The 22,849-nt window shown below is 45.7% G+C and overlaps 3 protein-coding genes across 3 annotated transcripts in view; 2 read left to right on the top strand and 1 right to left on the bottom strand.

Moving 5' to 3' along the window:
• LOC118392297 (SLIT-ROBO Rho GTPase-activating protein 1-like) overlaps positions 1-7,381 on the top strand; it is a 34,604-nt gene extending 27,223 nt beyond the window's left edge. The window contains exons 17-23 of the mRNA XM_052460105.1: positions 54-188; positions 950-1,055; positions 1,933-2,157; positions 2,375-2,448; positions 2,845-3,025; positions 4,575-4,893; positions 5,018-7,381. Coding sequence (XP_052316065.1) covers positions 54-188; positions 950-1,055; positions 1,933-2,157; positions 2,375-2,448; positions 2,845-3,025; positions 4,575-4,893; positions 5,018-5,434 — 1,457 coding nt within the window. The 3' untranslated portion in view covers positions 5,435-7,381. The remainder of the gene's footprint in view (positions 1-53; positions 189-949; positions 1,056-1,932; positions 2,158-2,374; positions 2,449-2,844; positions 3,026-4,574; positions 4,894-5,017) is intronic.
• A 384-nt stretch (positions 7,382-7,765) lies between these two features.
• Positions 7,766-13,918, bottom strand: LOC118392295 (KICSTOR subunit 2-like). Its single transcript, XM_035784125.2, is given in 4 exon segments — positions 7,766-9,235; positions 9,923-9,956; positions 9,959-10,210; positions 13,319-13,918. Coding segments are annotated over 4 exon segments (1,347 nt in total). The 5' UTR covers positions 13,560-13,918; the 3' UTR covers positions 7,766-8,415.
• A 450-nt stretch (positions 13,919-14,368) lies between these two features.
• On the top strand, positions 14,369-22,361 carry LOC118392296 (protein mono-ADP-ribosyltransferase PARP12-like). Its single transcript, XM_035784128.2, has 8 exons — positions 14,369-14,992; positions 15,363-15,498; positions 16,594-16,858; positions 16,985-17,080; positions 19,326-19,452; positions 20,871-21,039; positions 21,353-21,473; positions 21,693-22,361. Exons 1-8 carry the CDS (start codon positions 14,664-14,666, stop codon positions 21,791-21,793), a joined length of 1,344 nt encoding a protein of 447 aa, XP_035640021.1. The 5' UTR covers positions 14,369-14,663; the 3' UTR covers positions 21,794-22,361.
• The last annotated feature ends 488 nt before the right edge of the window (positions 22,362-22,849 follow it).

The following is a 22,849-nucleotide window of genomic DNA, read 5'->3' as shown; positions in this document are numbered from 1 at the left end:
GCTTCCAGGTCAGGGGAAAGGAAACTAACCATGTCCGTCTCTCTGTTGCCAAGGTAACGACCCCCTGATTGACGAGGAGAATAACCATGACATCAACTCGGTGGCCGGTGTGCTGAAGCTCTACTTCCGGGGGCTGGAGAACCCCCTCTTTCCCAAGGAAAGGTTCAACGACCTCATTTCCTGTGTCCGTGAGTAGCAATTCTTTCCTCTAGGGTGTGGGAGGTGGCTGGACAGGAGGACAGGGGTCACTGTTTTAAAGGTGGGAGTGGTGTTGTTTTTGTGTGTACGCAATTAGTTTGTGTTTGTAAAAAGCATCAGCTGTGAAGGTTTTGTGATTTACCATGAATGCAGCTGACATTTGGACAGCTCTAACACGCAATGTGTTGTAAAAATGACCTTTTCACCAGTCGATGCGGCCCTTAATTCAAAACGTATTTAAAATGCAACAGATTCCAATTGCTTTACATGCTTCACATAAATGCACTGTTTGTTTTAGGTCTCCGTAAATGATCAGCGCCTGTTCATTGACAAAAAGAGCCGTTTTGAAATGCAGTAATAAAAAGTCTTATGAGTAATACATTCCATTTTGGCACTGTCAAAATGGGTCCCGCTATCTCTCTCTCTCTCTGTATCTCTCTATCTCTCTCTTCCTCCCACACACGTCTCCAATGCCATGTCTGTCTTTCTGAAACACACACACAGAGAGCTAGCTGCCTCTCTCTCTGGGCTGCTTATATTTCAGGATGATTCAGGATTACACCTCATGAGTTCCTGGGAATATTACTGACAGCTTGTGTGTGTGTGTGTGTGTGTGTGTGTGTGTGTGTGTGTGTGTGTGTGTGTGTGTGTGTGTGTGTGTGTGTGTGTGTGTGTGTGTGTGTGTGTGTGTGTGTGTGTGTGTGTGTGTGTGTGTGTGTGTGTGTGTGTGTGTGTGTGTGTGTTCCCACAGGTATAGAGAGCCTGTATGACAGAGCTCAGTGTATTCGTAAGATTCTACTGGGTGTTCCACGGGCGACTCTGGTCGTGAATAGATACCTGTTTGCCTTCCTCAACCAGTGAGTGTCTGTATGCTAACACAGAACCACACATGAACCACGTCTGGGCTAATCTAGAACCCACATATCCACACAGAAGCAGTACTGGGTTTGACTAGAACACATACAACCACACAGAACCAGGTCTGGGTTAGTCTAGAACATATAGAACCAAGCTGAACTAGATCTGGGCTCGTTAAGAGCACACAGAACCAGGTCTGGGCTAGTATAGAACCCAGAGAACCACACAGAACCAGTACTGGGTTAGTCGAGAGCACACAGAACCAGGTCTGGGCTAGTATAGAACCCAGAGAACCACACGGAACCAGTACTGGGTTAGTCTAGAGCACACTGAACCACACAGAACCAGTACTGGGTTAGTCGAGAGCACACAGAACCAGGTCTGGACTAGTATAGAACCCAGAGAACCACACAGAACCAGTACTGTGTTAGTCTAGATCACACTGAACCACACCGAACCAGTACTGGGTTAGTCGAGAATACACAGAACCAGGTCTGGTCTAGTGTTGAACACACAGAACCAGTATTGGGTTAGTCGAGAACATGTAGGTCTGCGGTAGTCTAGATCACACAGAACCACATACAACACGGTCTGTCTATTTGGCTGAACACGATGGCTCATCTCTGCAGCTCCAAATAGAGATGGAGCAGGAAGTGTGAACGGGAGGAGAGAGGGAGAAGTGTGAGGTGCAGGTGTGATCTACCACAGCAGAGTCTGAATGTTAGATTGCAGAGTGTTAGATTGCAGTATTCGGTATGAGTATGATGAACATTCCGTATACTTCTGTTTGTATCCTGGAGTTAGTGTTTTACTTCCTGCCTGGTCATGTGATGTGGTGTTTAAGTAGTAACATTTTGCCCTGTGCCCCCTGCCCAGCTTATCCCAGTACAGCGATGAGAACATGATGGATGCTGGGAATCTGGCCATCGTCTTCGGCCCCACCCTGCTGCCCACGCCCGACGCCCTGGACCAGGTGGCATGCCAGGCGCATGTTAATGAGGTCATCAAGACTGTCATCCTGCACCACGACAACATCTTCCCCGACCCCCCGGAGCTGCCTGGGCCCATCTATGAGAAGTGCATGACCGGAGACCAGTACTGGTGAGACAGATGGACTATACTGTATACTCCAGCCTTGCAACCAACCATCTGTGCTTTTATCCTTCTGTTCATCATTTTGTGAATTACCAAGGGGGCCTGGTTCTAGCAAGTCTGTCTAATATTGCTGACTGCTGCAGTTATGGTGCTTACACTCCCTTTTTCATCCTTTCCCTCCCTTCACACCCAAACTCTCTTTCTCTCCCTTTATCCTCTCCAGCGAGAGTCCGTTCAGCGAGCCGGGTGGGGAGGCGGAGCCTGATGGCGGCACAGAGACTCAGACCAGTGAGGAGGGTACGCTCTGACCTTTGACCTCTGCACAATCACCCAGTGGGCTTCTCTCTCTTATCCACCAATGGATAGAGAGCTGTCTCCATAGCAACAGCTAGCATAGAGACTCCCCTCTCTCCCTCTGTCGTCTTTCGCTGTGTGCAGTGTGTGATTCCCATTGTAAGGGGGAGGCGGTGGGGTGATGGCTAGCTAAGACTCTTATGCTCTGATTTCTCTTTCGCGTCCCCCTCGTTCCTCATTGGCTGAGCTCGGAAGGTCAAGCCGGGGACATTAGTGATTGACAGGTCCCCCTCGATCATACGATTTGGCTCTTATCTCTCTGTCCTTCTGCCTCCCGCTTCCCGTCCCCTCTCTCTCTCCATTTCTCTCTTTCTCTCTTCCTCTCTCTCTGTCTCTCAGAGGGGGAAGCAGTAGAGGCAGTGGCCAGGTTTGACTATACGGGCCGGTCGGGGCGGGAGCTCTCCTTTAAGAAGGGAGTGACCCTGCAGCTGTTCCAGCGTGCATCACATGACTGGTGGGAGGGGCGACTCAACGGCACCCATGGCCTGGTGCCTCACCAGTACATAACACTGAAGGACAGGCAAGTACACGGCTACATCATAGCTAGCACATAGCATACACGCTAAGTGACACGGCCATGCCAAGATAACGTGTCTGTAAAATATGCCTACAGCGGCATCCCATTGTGGATTGTTATCAAATGAACTGTTGAATGAAAATGTACGTGCTCAACTCCTTTTTACTGTATCAAAGGAACTGCCCCTTTGAATCTTTAAACGTGTTTTGGGGGATTGATGGATTGATTGATGACCTAAGTTATTAATTAAATTGATTGGCATGAACAATTACTGGCCACTGGTATTGGTTGACTAACTGATCATTTGTCTGATTTGTTAGTGCCCTGATTGGTTGGGTAACAGTAATATAATACTGAATAATATATAAGAGGTGCTGTGTGTTGTTTAGGCCCGACTCTTTTATCAACAGTGGACAGCGACATGTGAGCACTAGCATGATGACAAGAGGCCAGAAGTGAGCTGAGCCCACTACCCTGGCGTTACAGACAGCCTGCTCTACAACAGGTCAGTAGTTAGAGAAGGACCACAACAGTTCTGTTTAACACTGATTAAGAGTTAGATCGCCAGAGACCTACAACAGGTGCTGTGTTTGATTCAGGCCCGACTCTGCATCAACAGTGGACAGCGACAGTGGGAGACCTACAACAGACAGTAGTTAGAGCCAGAGACCTGACTCAGGTCAGTAGTTACAGACAGCCTGAGACCTACAACAGGTCAGTAGTTAGATCGCCAGAGACCTACAACAGTTTAGTAGTTAGATCGCCAGAGACCTACAACAGGTCAGTAGTTAGATCGCCAGAGACCTACAACAGTTTAGTAGTTAGATCGCCAGAGACCTACAACAGGTCAGTAGTTAGATCGCCAGAGACCTACAACAGTTTAGTAGTTAGATCGCCAGAGACCTACAACAGTTTAGTAGTTAGATCGCCAGAGACCTACAACAGGTCAGTAGTTAGATCGCCAGAGACCTACAACAGGTCAGTAGTTAGATCACCAGAGACCTACAACAGGTCAGTAGTTAGATCGCCAGAGATCTACAACAGGTCAGTGGTTAGATCGCCAGAGATCTACAACAGGTCAGTGGTTAGATCGCCAGAGACCTACAACAGGTCAGTAGTTAGATCGCCAGAGACCTACAACAGGTCAGTAGTTAGATCGCCAGAGACCTACAACAGGTCAGTAGTTAGATCGCCAGAGACCGACAACAGGTCAGTAGTTAGATCGCCAGAGACCTACAACAGGTCAGTAGTTAGATCACCAGAGACCTACAACAGGTCAGTAGTTAGATCGCCAGAGATCTACAACAGGTCAGTGGTTCGATCGCCAGAGATCTACAACAGGTCAGTGGTTCGATCGCCAGAGACCTACAACAGGACAGTAGTTAGATCGCCAGAGACCTACAACAGGTCAGTAGTTAATACACCACAGACCACCACAACACCTATAAAATGCACAAAGCTAACAAACTAAGCTAGCGGTTTGTGGAGTGTATTGATTTAGTCAAGCTCTAATCTTAGCTAACGTTCCATATTGTACGTCTCTCAACAGCAGCCACCGCAGGAAGCGGACTGACATTTTCCGTCGCCCCCTCGGTCGCTCTAAAGACCATGGTAACGGGAGTGTGTTGGAGAGGAACTCGCCACCCGTCACTGGTCACTTCAGCCCGCGGGAGCTCCTTTTGGGGCGGGGCACTGGCTTAACCCCGCCTCTCGACAGCCCTGAGCGTCGTCGCCGTTCCACTGCCGCGGTAACGGTTACCGTGAGCCGCCACGATTCACTGCGTCGGCCTGAAGACACGCCCATCCGGCGCTCCAGCAGCGGGCAGCACGGCTTCAGCTCCAGGACCCTGGACCCAGACACACTGGCACAGGTACACTCTCTCACACGCACATACTTTCACACACACACAAGTACATACAGTAATTATACAAAAAACAAACATACTTCTTCTTATATTTTCTCTCTCCCACTTCCTCGTTCCCTTTTCTCTGTAGGACATAGAGGTGAGTGTGGCTCTGGGGCAGCTGAGGCAGTTGGAGCGGGGGGGCTGCAGACCGGCTCCTGACGTGGTCCTGGACACTCTGGAGCAGGTTAAGAACAGCCCAATCACAGCCTGCTCCTCCGAGTCGCCCAGCCCCCACAGCACCCCCTCCACCCCAGGGACTCCTGGTACCCCTAGTCCCCTCAGCCCTCTGAGCCCCCTCATTCCCCTCCCTGGCCCCCCTCCCGCACCCATCCGATCCACCAACCCCTCCCCCGACACCCTGGGCTCCTTCAAGCCCGTAGTGGGGGCTCCTCTCCGTATGGGAGCTCCGCTTCGCCCCCCAGCCTTGAGGCCGAAACCCCTGGTGCCCCCAAAGAGCAACACCCCCCCTCTGCCCCCGCTGCTGGACAAGTCCTGCACCATGTGACGAGCCAAACCGGGCCAAAATAAAGTGGGAGTGTGGGAGAACAGGGTACCTGCTTACTGTTTAGAAACCTGAACAAGGGTAGAAAGTGGTAGGACAGATCTGAAACTAAAACGGTTTTTATGTAGTAATACAAAGTAATATATGATCTATGATATGCCATGATATTTATGTGTGTCGTCAGGTTGGTGTGTACTCTCTTCTTGGTGTGTAGGAGTTAACGTTCTCCATGTATCAAAGCATTTATCAAAGGGTAGCTGTGTAAAATGGGAAAGCTAAAGAAAGCAGAAACCCTATCCTGTAAAAGAGATGTAGTCACAGATGTGTGGGAAGTGTAGTTCTCCTCCAGTGAAATGTAGTTTCAGTGATGTGAACGTTGACTATGTAATGACAAAAGGCTCCTCAGCTAATGAAGGTCTATCACCAAAAGGCTGCTGTGTTCTTAGTGTATTTCGATTGGCTGCTGCATCTACGAGCGATTTTCATTGGCGACGCGAAAGGACAATGCGGAGTGAAGATGTGCCTGATGGGTAAAGGGAGGCTCACACAGTGGAAACATAAGGGCGGATGTCTGTGATCTTTTTTTAAATTATTTTCTATTTCACTTGGTTCCGCTGCTAAGCTCACTAATGCCTCAACCGAAGCCTCTCGAGGCATTGGTGACAAAACTCACATTCTATTTAACCAATGTTCAGCTATTTAATGAATGTTCCAGTATTTAACGACTGTTCAGCTCTCTATTGAATGTTCAGTGGGCAATAATGTCACAGGGGCCGGCAGCGGCGTTAACCCTCACTACTAGAAAACCGCCTTCTTGTGTTCAACCGATACATACACACAGGCCAGGTACACCCACACACAGGCCAGGTACACACACACACAGGCCAGGTACACCCACACACAGGCCAGGTACACACACACACAGGCCAGGTACACCCACACACAGGCCAGGTACACCCACACACAGGCCAGGTACACACACACAGGCCAGGTACACCCACACAGGCCAGGTACACCCACACACAGGCCAGGTACACCCACACACAGGCCAGGTACACCCACACACAGGCCAGGTACACACACACAGGCCAGGGGAAATAGTTTGGCGGTACAGTGGTGGAGGGGGTTAGGAGTTTGTAGAGTACGTTTCCCTCGGCCTGTGTGTGTGTGTGACTTCTTTCCCATTACCCTGTTTGTCTGTGTGTGTTTCCTCTGCCTGCCCTCGTTCTGTTCCTTTGTAAGTGCGATGGTGGATAAAATGGATTATTCATGTCTGCCTTTAGTAACAGAACATGTGCAGGACAGGGGTGCGTGTTGCTGGCAGTTGGTGTGTGGGAATATGGTGTATCTGGTTGTGTTAGACTGAAGTCACTAAATAACCTTAAGTTCACAGTAAGCAAACAGGCTGTGGGGCTTTTGAGTGTAAATGCCCAAAATACACTTGGAACAGCAGCACACTGAATGTGTCCTCTTTACTGGGTTGGGAACTATTGCGTGTGTGTTTGAGCAGTACTGGGGATGCGTGTCTTTAAGAATGGGCGTGCATCTGTTTGTGTGTGTCAATGTGAAAGTGCCTTTTTTTTTTTACCCTTGTCTTTGTGGGGAGTTTAATCCACTCGCGCATGTCCCGAACAGAGAGCAGCAGCACTTAGAATGAAATAATCAAAGTGTTTAGTAGAAGACTGAATTATGAATCCTAGAGTTAATCTATTGTGACATTGCACTTTGATGTATTGGGGAAATTGTGTACTTGGCATGTAGCATTATAACATGTGAACAGGTGCATTTTAAGGGACGTTGGTTTCTCTCTGAATGTGTCTGATAATTAAAGGAAATGGTTTAGTCTGTTGCTGTATCTGAAACTCCTGAGCTTCCTAAAGACAAGCTCTTATACCCAAGTGGATAGTATTGATGTTGTATTTATATTATAAATAAAAGGGAAGAAGTTAACAAGTGCGTTTTGGTTCGTCGAGCCTTCATTATTGCCTTATCACCTGCGGCGTGTGAGTGGGGTCGGAAAAAAGGGGATGGGACGTGCTACAGTTGGCTGTCTGAACACTCACTAATGTCTGTATTATTATTTATTTTTTTTTACCTTTATTTAACTAGGCAAGTCAGTTGAGAACTAATTCTTATTTTCAATGACTGCCTATGAACAGTGGGTTTAACTGCCTGTTCAGGGGCAGAACGACAGATTGGTACCTTGTCAGCTCGGGGGTTTGAACTTGCAACCTTCCCGTTACTAGTCCAACACTAACCACTAGGCTACCCTGCTGTCTTAAGTAGCTTCCGAAAACACGTGAAAGCACCTCTTACACACACACGTCATGCTGCTTTTTTTTCTACAGTCGTCTCAACTTTATTTGGGAATTAAACGGCAAAATAAGTACAACAACATAAGATGACATACAGTGAAACCAAATTAAGCACTTTTGTTAAAACGGTAAACAAACAAATGTTAAAAGTATACATAAATTAAGCAAAAGACTTCAGTACATAGCATCATTATATCCCTGAGAGGGATAGGAAGTTGGCTATCCTGTGTTGGAATAGAAACAAACGTTCACTGTGAGAAGGCCACACTGCGTCTAAGAGTCAGTGACGCACATCTTTGGTCTGGAACTGATTTGGCAAAACAAACTAAAGGATTCAAAGCACGATGCTCAACAGAACCAACAGTTGGACCACAGGGTTCAAGCCATTCTCTGATTTAAAACAAGCTAATGCTGAGGTTCTAATTATATTTTAAATATAAAGTCGTAAAGCAAAAGGTCCTGGCCACCCATTTATAAGAAGCTAAAACCAAATCGGAATATTGCAACAATGTTACTCAATAAGCTTTCCTAATGATTAGACAACTTCGTCCATCCTGTCTTTCTACGGAACTGGAACAATCCCTCGTCTCTCTTATGATACACACACGCAGAGTGCCCCTTTATGGGGACAGTCAGTTTACGATGTATATGAAGTAGGGCATCTCTCTCTCAGCCTTTGGAGCCAGGTTTGAGGGTGCTGAATGGTTTGGAGTTCCTCAGCGAGCCAGAGATCTCCTGCAGGAAGGCGGTGATGTGCGAGTCCTTCTCAGACTTCCTGCCATCGAAGATGACCACCAGGGTGAAGTGTGATTCTGGTCGGGTCAAGTAGTAAGTGCTCTGGACTTTGTCGTCGTAGAAGTGTACCACCTTGTCTAGCGTGTTGAGCTCCGCCTCGCGGTCGCCCATCATCATGATGACGTTGGGCCAGTGCGTGAGTGGCCGCTCGCCCCCGGGAAGGGACACCACGGCGGGGAACTGCTCCACACCCTTGGGCGCCTCGCGGTACGAGTGCGGGTGGTGGTAGCCGTGGCCCTGGAAGCTGTCCAAGCCGCGGTTGTCGAACACCAGCGACACGTTGTTGGCATCGTGTTTGCGGATAAACGAACAGATCTTGCCGTGGTAATCGGGCGCCGTGCGTGCTGTCAGGGCCTTCATGTCTGCGGACACCGTCTGCCTGCTCAGCGCCTCATGGAAGTAGAAGCTGAATTTAGCCAGGAGCGCCCCCTGGAGGCGCTGCAGCCACACGTACAGGTGGGGTGGCTGCACGGCCTTCTGGGACTGGCCTCCGAACAGGTGCTTTCGGGTTTCCCTCTGGCGCTGGAAGAGCTGTCCCCAGGCAGTGAGCTTAGAGCTAGCCCCGTGCAGGCTGAGCAGGGCGGGCAGGAAGTGCCACTCTGACACCTGGGCCTGGCAGCGCAGGAGCTGTGTCACCACATCCACTTCTGTCTGGAAGCCCCCCTCCAAGCGGCCCAGGATGGGGTGGTGGAACCTGGGAGGAGGGAGAGATGGAGGGGTCATTGGAGAGAAAGCTATATCTAATATAAGGGAGAAATGCTGCTGGTGTCAAGACGGTAGCCTTAACTGATCACACTCCACTACGAATAAATCGTGTTCACAATTCTGGAAGACCAATTATCCTAAAGATAAATAGCCTCATTAGCACTAATGCTAATTAATATACTGTAAGAGATGGACTGTGGCCGTAGGACAGAATTGGATGTCTCTGGTGTTCTGTGCTGCTAAGGGTGTGTGCACTATGCACATTTGTGTGTGCGACTGGGTGTGGAGGTTCTGGCCCTGATTAGCAGTTAATATCCTGTGTATTCTCAGTGCTGATTACGTTTCCTGGCAGTGTCGACTGCTGTGCGAGAAAGTCACCTTCAAACCTGACTGCACAACCACCCATGTGTGCCAGATTGTGACTCGCTGCAGTGTGAACTGCGACTCCGCCGCACAGTGGGCAATTCTGTGTTGGGCTTGCTTTGGTTCCGGCTGAGCTCAATTTTACATCTGCTGATTTCAGCAGAAATCTCCCCACCCCTCCCTCCCCTGTCGTGCTCGCCCACCACCCGCCCCTCCCTCCCCATACTCTCGTTTCTGCAATTTCTCAGCCACTCACACACTATCACAGCCTGCACACACAGCTGAGCTTACACACATGGCACGTCCCACCCACCTGGAGCTGTACTTCTGCAGCACTGCCTCGAGGTGGTGACCAGCTCCTCTGAGTTGATGTTCTTCTGGCTGCCCAGCGCGTGCATCTTCTCGTACAGGTCAGCCATCTCCATGCGGGCCTGGGTGAAGTGGCACAGCTGCTCCGACAGGTGAGACAGCAGGTCCTCCAGGTAGGGTACGGAGCCTGGCTGGGCGTGGCGCCCCATGGTCACCACCTTCCTCAGCGCGTTGAACAGGGAGGTGTAGATGGTGCGGATGGAGTCCTTGCGGCTGAAGAACGACTGCCCGCCTGCAAGAGTGGGTTATGATCTTGATTAACATATTGGAGCAACTTAGAGAAAACAGTCCATGTTGGAAATTGTTTGTGGTGCTATAACCTAACGTAGCTGATGTTTTAAAGTCCCAACAACCAAATTCAGGGGAAATGGAAACTGGGTTAAATACGGTAAACATCCACTTCCAGCCGACCCTGTCAGTGTGGGGTAGACGTGATGTGCTGTCTTCTGTGGGTTTTATCGGTGGTTGGCATCTAACATTATGGTGCATTACCTCCACCCTCGTACTAGATCTCATTCTCCCTCTTTCCCTCTGATTCTTCCCACACTGTGGCAATACATGCTCAACTGTCTGTTTCCTGGCAATAATCACACTTTCCTATCACATTTAAAGTCTTATTCAACCGGCGGTGTCCCATCCTTAATCTTGTAAAAAATAGCACCCGCTCTTCTGTTCCTTCCTGCCATCCTCCACTCCCAGACTTTCATTTGTACTTCAAATAAACACCTTCCCTCAGTATCTCTATTCCACTGTTCCTGCCATCTCTGCACCATCACTGTCCATATCAGGCTTTTTGCCTCTGCCTTTGCTCATTGAAACTACAACATCCCCACTACTAAGTGTTTGTTTAGCCAGTACATCAACTGCCTCGTTCCCTTCCACCCACACATGGGCTGGGACCCAAGTAAATCGTATCCTGCCATGGGTTTGTAGTACCTCAAAGCAGGCATTGCGTGCTTCGTAAGCTAAAGGACCGAAAACTCATCAACACTGAATGAATCAAAGCAAATAACTATTCTGGCTGGCTTGACTTCTTCCACCCACATCCAGACCAACAGTATGCCCATCAGCTCCGCCGTGTATATACAGCCAGATGATCTGTAATACGTTTCCTGGCTGCCACCCCACATTCCTGCACCACAAATGCTGACCCAGTGCATCCTGTCCTTGAATCAGTGTTGAACCATCTGTGTAAATGGCCACAAAAATCCTAAAACACAGTATCCAGATGTCTATTAAACAAATCCGATGGATCAACACCCTATCTTTCTGTCGTCTCTCCAACACTTCTCAATCAAGTAGGCAGGAGTAGCCATGGTGGACTTACAGGAAGCTACCATTCGACTAAACTCCAATGCATTTCAATTAACAGGTGTACCTTGTTAATTTGTGGAATGTCTTTCCTTAATGCATTTGAGCCAATCAGTTGTGCTGTGTGACAAGATATGGGTGGTAGACAGAAGAGAGCCCTATTTGGTAAAAGACCAAGTCCATATAATCGCAAGAACAGCTCAAATAAGCAAAGAGAAATGACAGTCCATCATTCCTTTAAAACAAAGGTCAGTCAATTCCAAAAATTTCAAGAACGTTTAAAGTTTATTCAAGTGCAGTTACAAAAACCTTCAAGCACTAATGAAACTGGCTCTCATGAGGACCGCCACAGGAAAGGAAGACCCAGAGTTACCTCTGCTGCAGAGGATAAGCTCAGAGTTTCCAGCCTCAGAAAGTGAAGCCCAAATAAATGCTTCACAAAGTTCAAATAACACATCTCAACATCAACTATTCAGAGGAGACTACGTATATTAGGCCATCATGGTCAAATTGCTGCAAAGACACCAATACTAAAGGACACCAATGAGGAGAGACTTGCTTGGGCCAAGAAACACGAGCAATGGACATTAGACTGGTGGAAATCTGTCCTTTGGTCTGATTAGTCCAAATTCAAGATTTATGGTTCCACTCGCCGTGTCTTTGTTAGATGTAGACTAGTTCAACGGATGATCTCCCCATGTGTGGTTCCCACCGTGAAGCATGGAGGTGTGATGGTACTTTGCTGGTGACACTGTCAGTGCTTTATTTAGCGATCTGCCATCCCATCTGGTTTGGGCTTAGTGGGACCTTCATTTGTTTTTCAACAGGACAATGACCCAACACACCTCCTGTCTGTGTAAGGGCTATTTGACCAAGAAGGAGAGTGAAGGAGTGCTGCATCAGATGACCTAGCCTCTACAATCACCCGACCTAAACCCAATTAAGATGGTTTGGGAAAAGTTGGACCGCAGTGCTCAGCATATGTGGGAACTCCTTCAAGACTGTTGGAAAAGCATTCCAGGTGAAGATAGTTGAGAGAATGCCAAGAGTGTGCAAAGCTGTCATTATGGCAAAGGAAAGCTTCTTTGAAGAGTAAAACATATTTTGATTTGTTTAACTTTGTTACTACATGATTCCATGTGTTATTTAATAGTTGTGATGTCTTCACTATTATTCTACAATGTAGAAAATAGTACAAATAAAGAACAAACATTGAATGAGTTTGTCTGGTACTGTACATGGTCCTCAATGAGGAATGCCCAGCCCCCCACTCCTTCCCCATCAGACAGCGCATCACATTTAGCACCTTCTTACACCTTACACCCTCCCCTCACTCAATCAAAGGCTTCTGCCCAGGTCAGGCTAGTGTCAAAGTACACCACAAGGAACTGGAAGGACCCCACCCTCTCCAGGTTTCTTCCATATAACCTCAAGCATATATCATCTCCCACCTGGTAAAGAACACAAGAGTTCTCAACAGAGAACCTGAATCCCCACCGCTCTACCTCATCAATTGCTTCCTGTACCTTCCTGACTACGTATGTCACATTTCTTCCCCTCTTCCATAAGGCCCCATAATCTGCAAATAATGACCTCCCCATATCTGGCCATAACTGCAAGTAAACATCATTGATTATGATTGAGAACAACAGGGGTCTAATCACGCTCCCCTGTGGTGTACCGTTATCCACCATTTAGCTGCCTGAGACTTCCTTACCCGGATAGACCTTCCAAATAGGAAATCCTTTATCCAGTTGTACGTTCTTCCTCCTACCCCCATAATATCAACGTTATGTGCTGCTGAATACATAAATCGTAAAAATCTGGGCTTGTATCGCCACCTGCTGTTAGAAACCTACACTTCAACTTTCTATTATGGAACGTGACTTTCTCGTCTGGATAATAACATCATGGTGATACTAGTTCCACTTGTGATAGGTCACATTAATTGCACTAAGGGGTGTCATTTTGCCACACCAATTAGTTTTGTAGTGCAACAAAAAATGCATTTTCTGTCGGTGCTTCTTACCCAGTTTTTGTCCCAGGAACGTCATGTTGTGATAGGCCTTCTCCGCTGCGGCAAGGTGTGCGAAGGCGGCGAGGAGAGCGGCCCAGATGGCCCCTGCGCTCTTGCTGCTGTCCTTCTCTTTCTCCACATAATCCTTCGCCCGGTCGAACGAGAACATTCCGAGCTGCGTGAAGAAACTCTCCAGAATCGCCCGCTCACGAGGCACCGGCCGCAGTTCCTCCTCGCGCGAACCCTCCATCATGCTTTAGAATAGCTAACGTTAATACAGCAATATAACTTGTGAATAGAACATTTATTGCCGTACTAAACTGGTCGCATACTTGCTCGATACTACTGCTATCATGCTAGCTAAAGATCTAGGTAAAACAATTTAGCAACACCTCTCTCGGCTCAAACTGAATTTGTCAGAATGTATTGTTAATCTAGCACTGCCATAGAACAAACGAAATGTATAAAACATTATGCGCTAAATAAAATATTGTATACCAATTTAACTTGCTATTCCGTCGCCGCCATCTTGGTTTCAATTCACAACACTACGGCAAAGCAGAAGTGTCTGGCGGAATCGTTGCAATCTGAACGTCTAGCGCCTTCTTCTGACTTGGAGGGGTTAAAAACACAGTTACAGAAATACACTTGAATGGAAATATGAAAAAAAATGTGTTTAATTCCATAATTTTCGTTGGATAGAGCTGTGTTAATATTTAAGTACTTACCTAGTTGTAGGGAGAGTCATGCCACCCCTATGCCATGGGAACGAAAAACCATCTTGATTTACCTTACAAGACCTGCACACGAACACTCAATGTGATTTCATTTGTCTGTTAAAGTATCCTTGAACACTCTTCAGATTTTCTGGGGTGAGTGTTAGCAGCATTTGACGTCAAACATAAATGACTGTTTCCAATACTCTGCTAAAACCTGACACCGCACATTTTTGCCACACAGCAAGAAGAAGAAGGTTAGGTAAGGGTTATTGTTAACGGTAACAAGGGTACTGGATAGCACCAAGCACTTTTTCATCTCATACTGTTAATCATTCATTGATGGATGAAATAATCACCACAGACCCAAAGAGAGAGGGGGAAATTATACCACTACTACCAATATATTTTTTTATCAACAGTATAATATTGGGGGCACATCTAATTAATGTGTGGCTTATTGGTAACATATTATTGAAAATAGAATGTTTGATATTTAGAACACTTTCCACTTTTATTTCTGTGATGCTCTGAATTGAACGCGATCGCCCCTGCGTTGAGAAAGTAGAACTACTAGCACTGCCAATCTGTTACTGGTTTTCTACTTCCGCCTTCTCATCCGCAAGTGAGAGGCACCAAAAATGTCCAGTTACTCCAGAGTAATTAATCATGCCACCAGTATATTATGCAGCAACAAAGGTTCCCTGGCCTTCCAGCAATTGCACAGGAAAGTATTCCAGCGTGTTGAAATAACTGAGGACGACTTTTGGTACATTGTAAAGAAGTGTTCTCGGTTTGTTGTGGTGCGGAACCGAGAGAGAACGGACGAATGGGGAACTGACTGTGTGATTGTCGCCAAAACGTCGCTGCGACTATGCAAAAATTACACAAAACAAGATTGCAGAGATTGCCAGGAGCTTCACCTTTGCAAATATTTTGTTTATGGAAACTGTAGATTTGGGAAAGGCAGGTAAGAGAAACCTCGACCGTGGTGAGTAATTTTTACAAGGTTGAGAAGGGGAGTGGCTAGCTAGCAGCAGCATAGATGAGATGGCTATCACGCCCCTTTTATTCTGTATTGCTCAATTTGGACGAATAACACCTGCATCCTCTAGTCTAGTACACTCATGTGTGTAAGGTAGTGGTAGCACATGTATTATTATTATCATCAGAATGACCTATGTTTCCTTAAAGTCCTTGATTTGGAACAAGGCATATAATGATAATGAGTTTTCAGTAGCCTACACAAAAGCAAAATGATGCATGATGTCTTTATGGTACGTTCCTGTCTGTTTACATACTCCGCTCCGGTCTGTCTGTGTGTGCCGTTCTCTTTGTAGGAAGCAGTGCAAGTTCTCACATGACGTGCGTTCAGAGCATAACTACACGCTCCTGAGGGAGTGCACTCTGCATGAGCTGCACGAGGATGACTTGTTCCTGTTACTGCTGCAGAATGATCCCACCCTGCTGCCGGAGGTAAAACACATACGCACAGAAACAAACACACAGAGAATATACAGCACAGGCCGCTCCACTTACTGACTAGAGCCCCACTACACACCTGGATGGAGCCTTACCAAGGCTTGGCGGTCTCCATTGAGAAATGAGCCCAGCTCAAATCCCTAGCATCTCTCCCTAAGCCACTGTAGACTTTCATATACCCTTTCTCCCTTAGATGAATACAGTAGAAATGCAATGTTGTGTCTCATGCTCTCTTTGTATGTGAATTTGTCTCTCTTGATCCATGAAGTCTTGCTCCCTGAAGTAAAATGTGGGACGTTTCTGCATTACAGGTTTCTGCCCTCAGGGAGTGTAGCAGTGTTCTGGGTAGAAGGCGTAGACCTCCTCACTCTTTTTCTCTCACTCTTTTATCTCTTACTCATTCTATCTCCCCAAAGAGGGAAGGACAGGAGTAGCTTACATCCTGGCATTCCAGGGAAGGGAATTCTGGATGAGTTTATAGGCAGGTTCAGTGAGAAGTGAATCCTGCACACTGATTGGACGATACCTCTCCGAACCAGATGCACCTGGAATCTGATTGGACAACTATATGGAGGCCTCGGAGCCACAAACAAGTTTCTCAACAAAAAAAGGAAAAAACGTGTGTTCAGTTGTCCGAGAGTAATGTTGGCTCATCCAGTCTAAATAAATATCACAGTAAATTCATGAAAATGTTTAAAAGACGGAACTAAAAAAACTACAAATACCACCACGTCCAGCCTAAAGCCCAATGTCGGAGAAGAGTGATCTGAGATGAAGACACCTTGGACCTGTGGGACTTCCTGTGTGCAAAAAAAAAAAAAAAAAAAATACAGATTTTTATATATTTTTTTTTAAGAATACAAAAAAAAGGAAATATAAAAACTTACGCTGTTGATGTGGGTTTGTCCCCGGGAAGTATTCGTTACCCAAAGAGGTAAAGTAGAACTTCTTGGTGTGCGAGGTTAGATAATTTTGACGATGGCCATGTATTCTAAAGGCAACTGCTTGGCCACTCTCTGGTTGGCTATGTGTGACTGCATTGCCACAATGATTGTCTCTGACATTGTTGCTGTGTGTTCCTGACATCAGGTGTGCTCTCACTACAACAAGGGCTCCGGGCTCCATGGCGCATGTACCTTCAGGGATGGCTGCACAAAGATGCACATGTGCATGCACTTTGTGCAGGACGACTGCATGTTCGGGTCTAAGTGCAAGAGGCAGCACGTCATCGACCAGCATGGCCTTCGCATGCTGGAGGAGAGGGGCCTCAGCGGTGACATCATCAAAGACCTGCCTTTCATTTACCAGAACCTCCACCGCCTCAACACACCCACTACACCCTACAATGCTAAAGGTACGGAATCCCTCACCTGGAGCGTATGTGTTCTTTTGGCTTGATCTGCAGTATTTATGCAACTGAGCTGTTCTCTTGGCCTGGTCTGCAGTATGTGTATAATCCCTCTGTATATGTGTGTATCAGAGCATGTCGGTGAGCTGGTCTCCAGGCCTGTGATCAAGAAAGAGGACAGGAAGGAGATTTGTCTGCATTTCATACGCAGGAACTGTAGATTCCAGGGTGAGCTCTCTTCTACTTGTTTTTATGTATTTTTGCCTGTTCAAATTTTATTTGTCACATGTGCAGAATACAACAGCCTTACCCTGAAATGCTTACTTACAAGCCGTTAACCAACAATGCAGTTCATGAAATGCAGTTAAAAAAAACATCTACTAAATAAACTAAAGTCAAAAACAAAATTAAAAGCAACACAAAATTACATAATAATAAGGAGGCTATATACAGAGGGTACCGGTACCGAGTCAATGTGCATGGGTACAGGTTAGTCGAGGTAAGTTGTACACCTACTCATTCCAGGGTTTTTCTTTTCTTTTTACTATTTTCTACATTGTAGAATAATAGTGAAGACATCAAATCTATGAAATAACACATGGAATCATGTAGTAACCAAAAAAGTGTTAAACAAATCAAAATATATTTTATATTTGAGATTGTTAAAAGTAGTCACCGTTTGCCTTGATGACAACTTTGCACACTTGGTATTCTTTCAACCGCCTTCATGAGGTAGTCAACTGGAATACATTTCAATTAACAGGTGTACCTTGTTAATTTGTGGAATTTGTTTCTTTCCTTAATGAATTTGAGCCAATCAGATGTGTTGTGACAAGGTAGGGGTGGTATACAGAAGATCGCCCTATTTGGTAAAACACCAAGTCCATATTATGGCAAGCACAGCTCAAATGAGGCGGCAGGGTAGCCTAGTGGTTAGAGCGTTGGACGAGTAACCGAAAGGTTGCAAGTTCAAATCCCCGAGCTGACAAGGTACAAATCTGTCGTTCTGCCCCTGAACAGGCAGTTAGTCTAGGAACAGTGGGTTGTCATTGAAAATAAGAATGTGTTCTTAACTGACTTGCCTAGTTAAATTAAAATAAGCAAAGAAAAACGACAGTCCATAATTACTTTGACCAGAAAAGTCAAGAACTTTAAAAGTTTCTTCAAGGCAGTGACAAAAACCATCAAGCACTATGATGAAAATGGCTCTCATGAGGGCCGCCACAGGTATGCCAGCAGCATACCACTGCTGGCTTGCTTCTGAAGCTAGGCAGGGTTGGTCCTGGTCAGTCCCTGGATGGGAGATCAGATGCTGCTGGAAGTGGTGTCTTTCCTCTGGTCTTAAAAATATCCCAATGCCCAGTGCCGTCTTTCGGATGGGACGTTAAACAGGTGTCCTGACTCTCTGAGGTCATTTAAAGATCTCATGGCACTTATCGTAAGAGTAGGGGTGTTAACCCCGGTGTCCTGGCTAAATTCCCAATCTGTCCCTCAAACCATCATGGTCACCTAATAATCCCCAGTTTACAATTGGCTCATTCATCCCCTTCCTCTCCCCTGTAACTATCCCCCAGGTCGTTGCTGTAAAATAACGGATAAATAAAAATGAATGTAAATTAAATTAAATAAATGTAAATGTAAAAAAGGAACACCCGGAGTTACTTCTGCTGCAGAGGATAAGTTCATTAGAGTTAACTGCACCTCACATTGCTGCCCAAATAAATGCTTCACAGAGTTCAAGTAACAGACACATCTCAACATCAACTTTTCAGAGGAGACTGTGTGAATCAGTCCTTCATGGTTGAATTGCTGCCAAAAAACACTACTAAAGGACACAAATGAGAAGAAGAGACTTGCTTGGGCCAATAAACACGAGCAATGGACATTAGACCAGTGGGAAGCTGTCCTTTGTCCAAATTTGAGATGTTTTGTTCCAACCGCAATGTCTTAGTGACACGCAGAGTAGGTGAACGGATCATCTCCGCATGTGTGGTTCCCACCGTGAAGCATGGAGGAGGAGGTGTGGGGGTGCTTTGCTGGTGACACTTCAAAACTCTTGGAAAAGCATTCCTTGTGAAGCTGGTTGAGGGAATGCAAAGTGTGCAAAGCTGTCAAGAGAAAGGGTGGCTACTTTGAAGAATCTAAAATCTATTTTGATTTGTTTAACACTTTGTTTGGTTACTACCGGTACATGATTCCATATGTGTTATTTCATAGTTTTGATGTCTTCACTATTATTCTACTAAACACCGAGTAGCAGCAGTGTAAAAACAAAGGGTGGGGGAGGTCAATGTAAATAGTCCAGGTGGCCATTTGATTAATTGTTCAGCAGTCTTATAGCTTGGGTGTGGAAGCTGTTAAGGAACCTTTTGGACCCAGACTTGATGCTCCGCTGTTGGTATAGTTCTATGCTTTTGGTATGTTTGGTTGTGGTTCTCGCATGCTTGTTTGTGTAATGCATTTGTGTGCCCAGACCAGTGTATCCGTGTGCATTTTAACCTGCCTTATAAGTGGGAGGTGTTTGATGGGAACAACTGGATACACCTGCATCACACTGAGGACATCGAGAGAGCCTTCTGTGATCCCCGGAACACACACAGGTCAGGGTTCACCACTGCCCACTAAAGTTGAAAGTGGACTCTTGTGCACCTTTTCAAACCAATATGTTTTCCCGCCAACTTTATCATCCTGCTAACTTTTATTTACGCGAACCGACCTAGTCATGATTGAGGTAAAGTTCTGCCTATACCTTTGTATGAAATGTAGCCATAATGCTGAGGCGGCATTGGCGCGCACTATGCTCTTAAAGGAAAATCGCACTCAAAATACTGTCTGTATTTTTCTATTATGAAAGTTATGTAAAACTTGATTGCTGACATGCAAAACATTTTGGGACTATGTCAACAATGGACCAATGATGGTTGCTAGGCAGTGCCCTTTCTACTTTCCTCCTGGCAGTTCTAAACTTTGCGAGGCATGTCACTTCACCCATCTCTTCGCATAACCCACTACATTAACTGTTTTCTTAACCACAACTGGATGGATCTATATATAATTTATTTGGGAATAAACATCACTGAATTGAAAGGCATTAAATTGTTGCTTACTGAAACTCCGAAAGTCATCAAATTGTTATACTACATTTGAAGCATAGCCTACCCGTTATAATATTCATATGTGTAAACATACTGAATTATAATTGGATGCATTTTACCGCCGTATCATACTGTGCTATGATTGGTTAAGACCACCCAGGTGGTTAGGTCATGGCAGTTGATCATGGTTGGAGATAAGTGAACATGCAAGTTGTAGCTAGCTAATAAAGAGCTACGTTAAGAAATATCCCGTAGTACTGCATTTTATTATTTTGTACAAAGCAAGACACCCGTGTGTAGTCAACTATTTCAGCACCGTTTTGCGCGGCTTTGAGACAAGCATGGGGACTCTTGATAAATCAATCAATCAATGTCAGATTTTTATTTTCACTGAATCTCCATTTGGATATTCGTTAGGCTACAATTAGGCTGTGGAAACGTTAGCTAAGTTTAGGTGAGTGCTGCTCGTGATCATTTTGTTTAGTTGCCTCATTCATTAGCACTGATCAGAACATTTTGCCAGTATGTGATGGAGCTTAACAAGTGGATTATTTTGTTCTTGCAGTCATTTAGTAGCCTTGTCCTACCTGACCAAAATATTGTGACTTGTCTTAATCAGTGTGATTTTCTGTAGGCTATATTTGGTTAATGCTCATAAAATAAAAAATCGTCCTCCCTCATCTTAAACGGCATCGACCGCCACTGACCGCCCACATCGGCCCACATGTACTCTCTCTTAAACTTGCCGGCATGTGCACAGGATATATAAAAGGCTTATCCAAGCAAGAATGTGGTAAAAATTTGACTGTTTTAATTGGGTTCTAAAAAACATTTGCAAATTATTATTTTTTTCACAGGCAACATACCATAAAGTCTGACTGTAAAATGTAAATAATCCATGAACATCTCTCTCTCTCTCTCAGTCCAGGATCTCGGCCAGTAGACTTCCTAACGATGACACAGGAATCGGACCCCGTGCGGCGCCTCTCCACGGTTTCCTCTGTAACAAAGCCGGCTCACTACATCCTGACCACTGAGTGGCTGTGGTACTACAAGGGCGACCACGAGAACTGGATTGAGTTTGGAAGACCTGTGAGTCTGGAGGGAAAATGGGAGGCATTGAGTTTTGTGGTTGTTGTTTTGTTGTTGAGATATGGTTGTGAGGATTCTGTGATGTTGTGAGGATTCAATGCCAGGCGCTCTATAGAGCAGCACATTACTCTTGAGTTTTAATTTAGCATGAGCCCACATGCGCAGCGTTTACCGTTAATTCTATCTCCTACGAACTTCGGGAAATTACCATTAAAAGTTGCGTTGTCGGCTGTCCAGTGTGCTACTCTATAAAATGCCTTGGATTGAATCCCGGCCTAAGTATGTGGTGGTGTTGCGGTTGTCTTGCGGTCAGGACGATAAACAGCGTATGACCTCCCTCTCGTCCCGGGAGCTGGAGGAAGCGTACCTGGCAGACGGGTCTGCTGAGGTCACCATTATGAAAGGTCACCGCAACTACTACCTCAGTTTTCAAGGTAAAGCCCTTAGTACATCCCCAACATACACCTGCACTAAAATATCTGAAATAAACCCGATCAATATGTTTATATCAAAACATACAGTGACCAAGACGAGGTGTCATTCATCTTTGAACTCCTCCTCCTCTTTTTTTTCTACCCTTCCTTTCTCTTCCCTACTCTCATTGCCTCTGCCCCTCTCATCAACTTGTCCTCCTCTTTCACACCTTCCTGCAGACATGTACCAGCGGAACCCCAAACACAACACCAAGAGGAGGGTGCGTCGCCGACCACGATTCATCTCCATCATGGAAGTGGAGAACAAGACTGCACCGTAGAGAGAGAGAGAAGGGAGAGAGAGCAAATAAAGAGGAGGAATAAATGGGCAGATCTGTTCCTCTCTGAATGAATGGAGTACCTTCACTCTGGATCTGGTGAGTGGGGATAAATTGGACTGGCTGACAGTCACCCTAATACAACACGGTACAACACGGTATGTAAGTCACTCGATACCACAGGGATGACTACCTGGTACAGCCATGAAGAGCCAGCAACAGGAAATCACAGTGTGTTGCTAATTTAAAATAATGTTACTGATGTAATATGCATTTCGTTTGCAATTACTTTCTTTTTTTTGCCCATTGGAAAACCCGGTGCTCTCAGATGGTGTCTGTTTTTACGTTTTTACGTTTCCTGTAATCAAGTATCAATACCTAAATTACAACTCGTCTTTTATGTACAAACTGTCTGACTGTAGACAAATGAAGTATTTAAATGTTTCTGTATATTTTAAAAATTTGAATATCTATCACGTTTTGAGTTCATCGCAGTCTAGTATATAACTCTATTTCCTAGCATGCATCTCTATATTTATGTGAAGATGTGATAATAAAACTATAGACTGGTCTGGCATGTTTATTTGTGGAATCGTTTTTCTACATGTCTATTTTCTGTTACTAAAGACCATACTCAGATTCATTGTCATGTCTCTCCATATTTAACATAATTATTTACACAGAAGCCTAATTATGAACATCATTTGGCCCTAATATTCTAAATGAAAACCATATCGATCAGCGTTTCTTAAAGTATGGGTCGCGGACCTGTTAATGGTGGGTCGCGACGTAAATGTATAATTATGCCATTAGTTGAATTAATTTGGCCAAGTGCAACTGCGCTCTCTTATCAGCAGTCTGCTCAGTTTGGGGAGAGGTTGTAGAGGGAGATGCTCATGTGCTTCGCGGTTTACCGGATCTTTTTTCTGCAGTTTTCTTGAAGATTACTCCGCGACCCACACCCTGCAGCGCTGTAGTTCAAACCACTGACTTGTTATTCACACTCGCCATCACTCACCGCTGTCATGAAATGGATTCCAGCTAGCCACTAGTTCTGAC

This window comes from Oncorhynchus keta, chromosome 13 (genome assembly GCF_023373465.1).
Source record: "Oncorhynchus keta strain PuntledgeMale-10-30-2019 chromosome 13, Oket_V2, whole genome shotgun sequence".
Classification (NCBI taxonomy): domain Eukaryota; kingdom Metazoa; phylum Chordata; class Actinopteri; order Salmoniformes; family Salmonidae; genus Oncorhynchus; species Oncorhynchus keta.
Note: the sequence above shows the minus strand (reverse complement) of the source record. Positions and strands in the feature narration are given on the sequence as shown.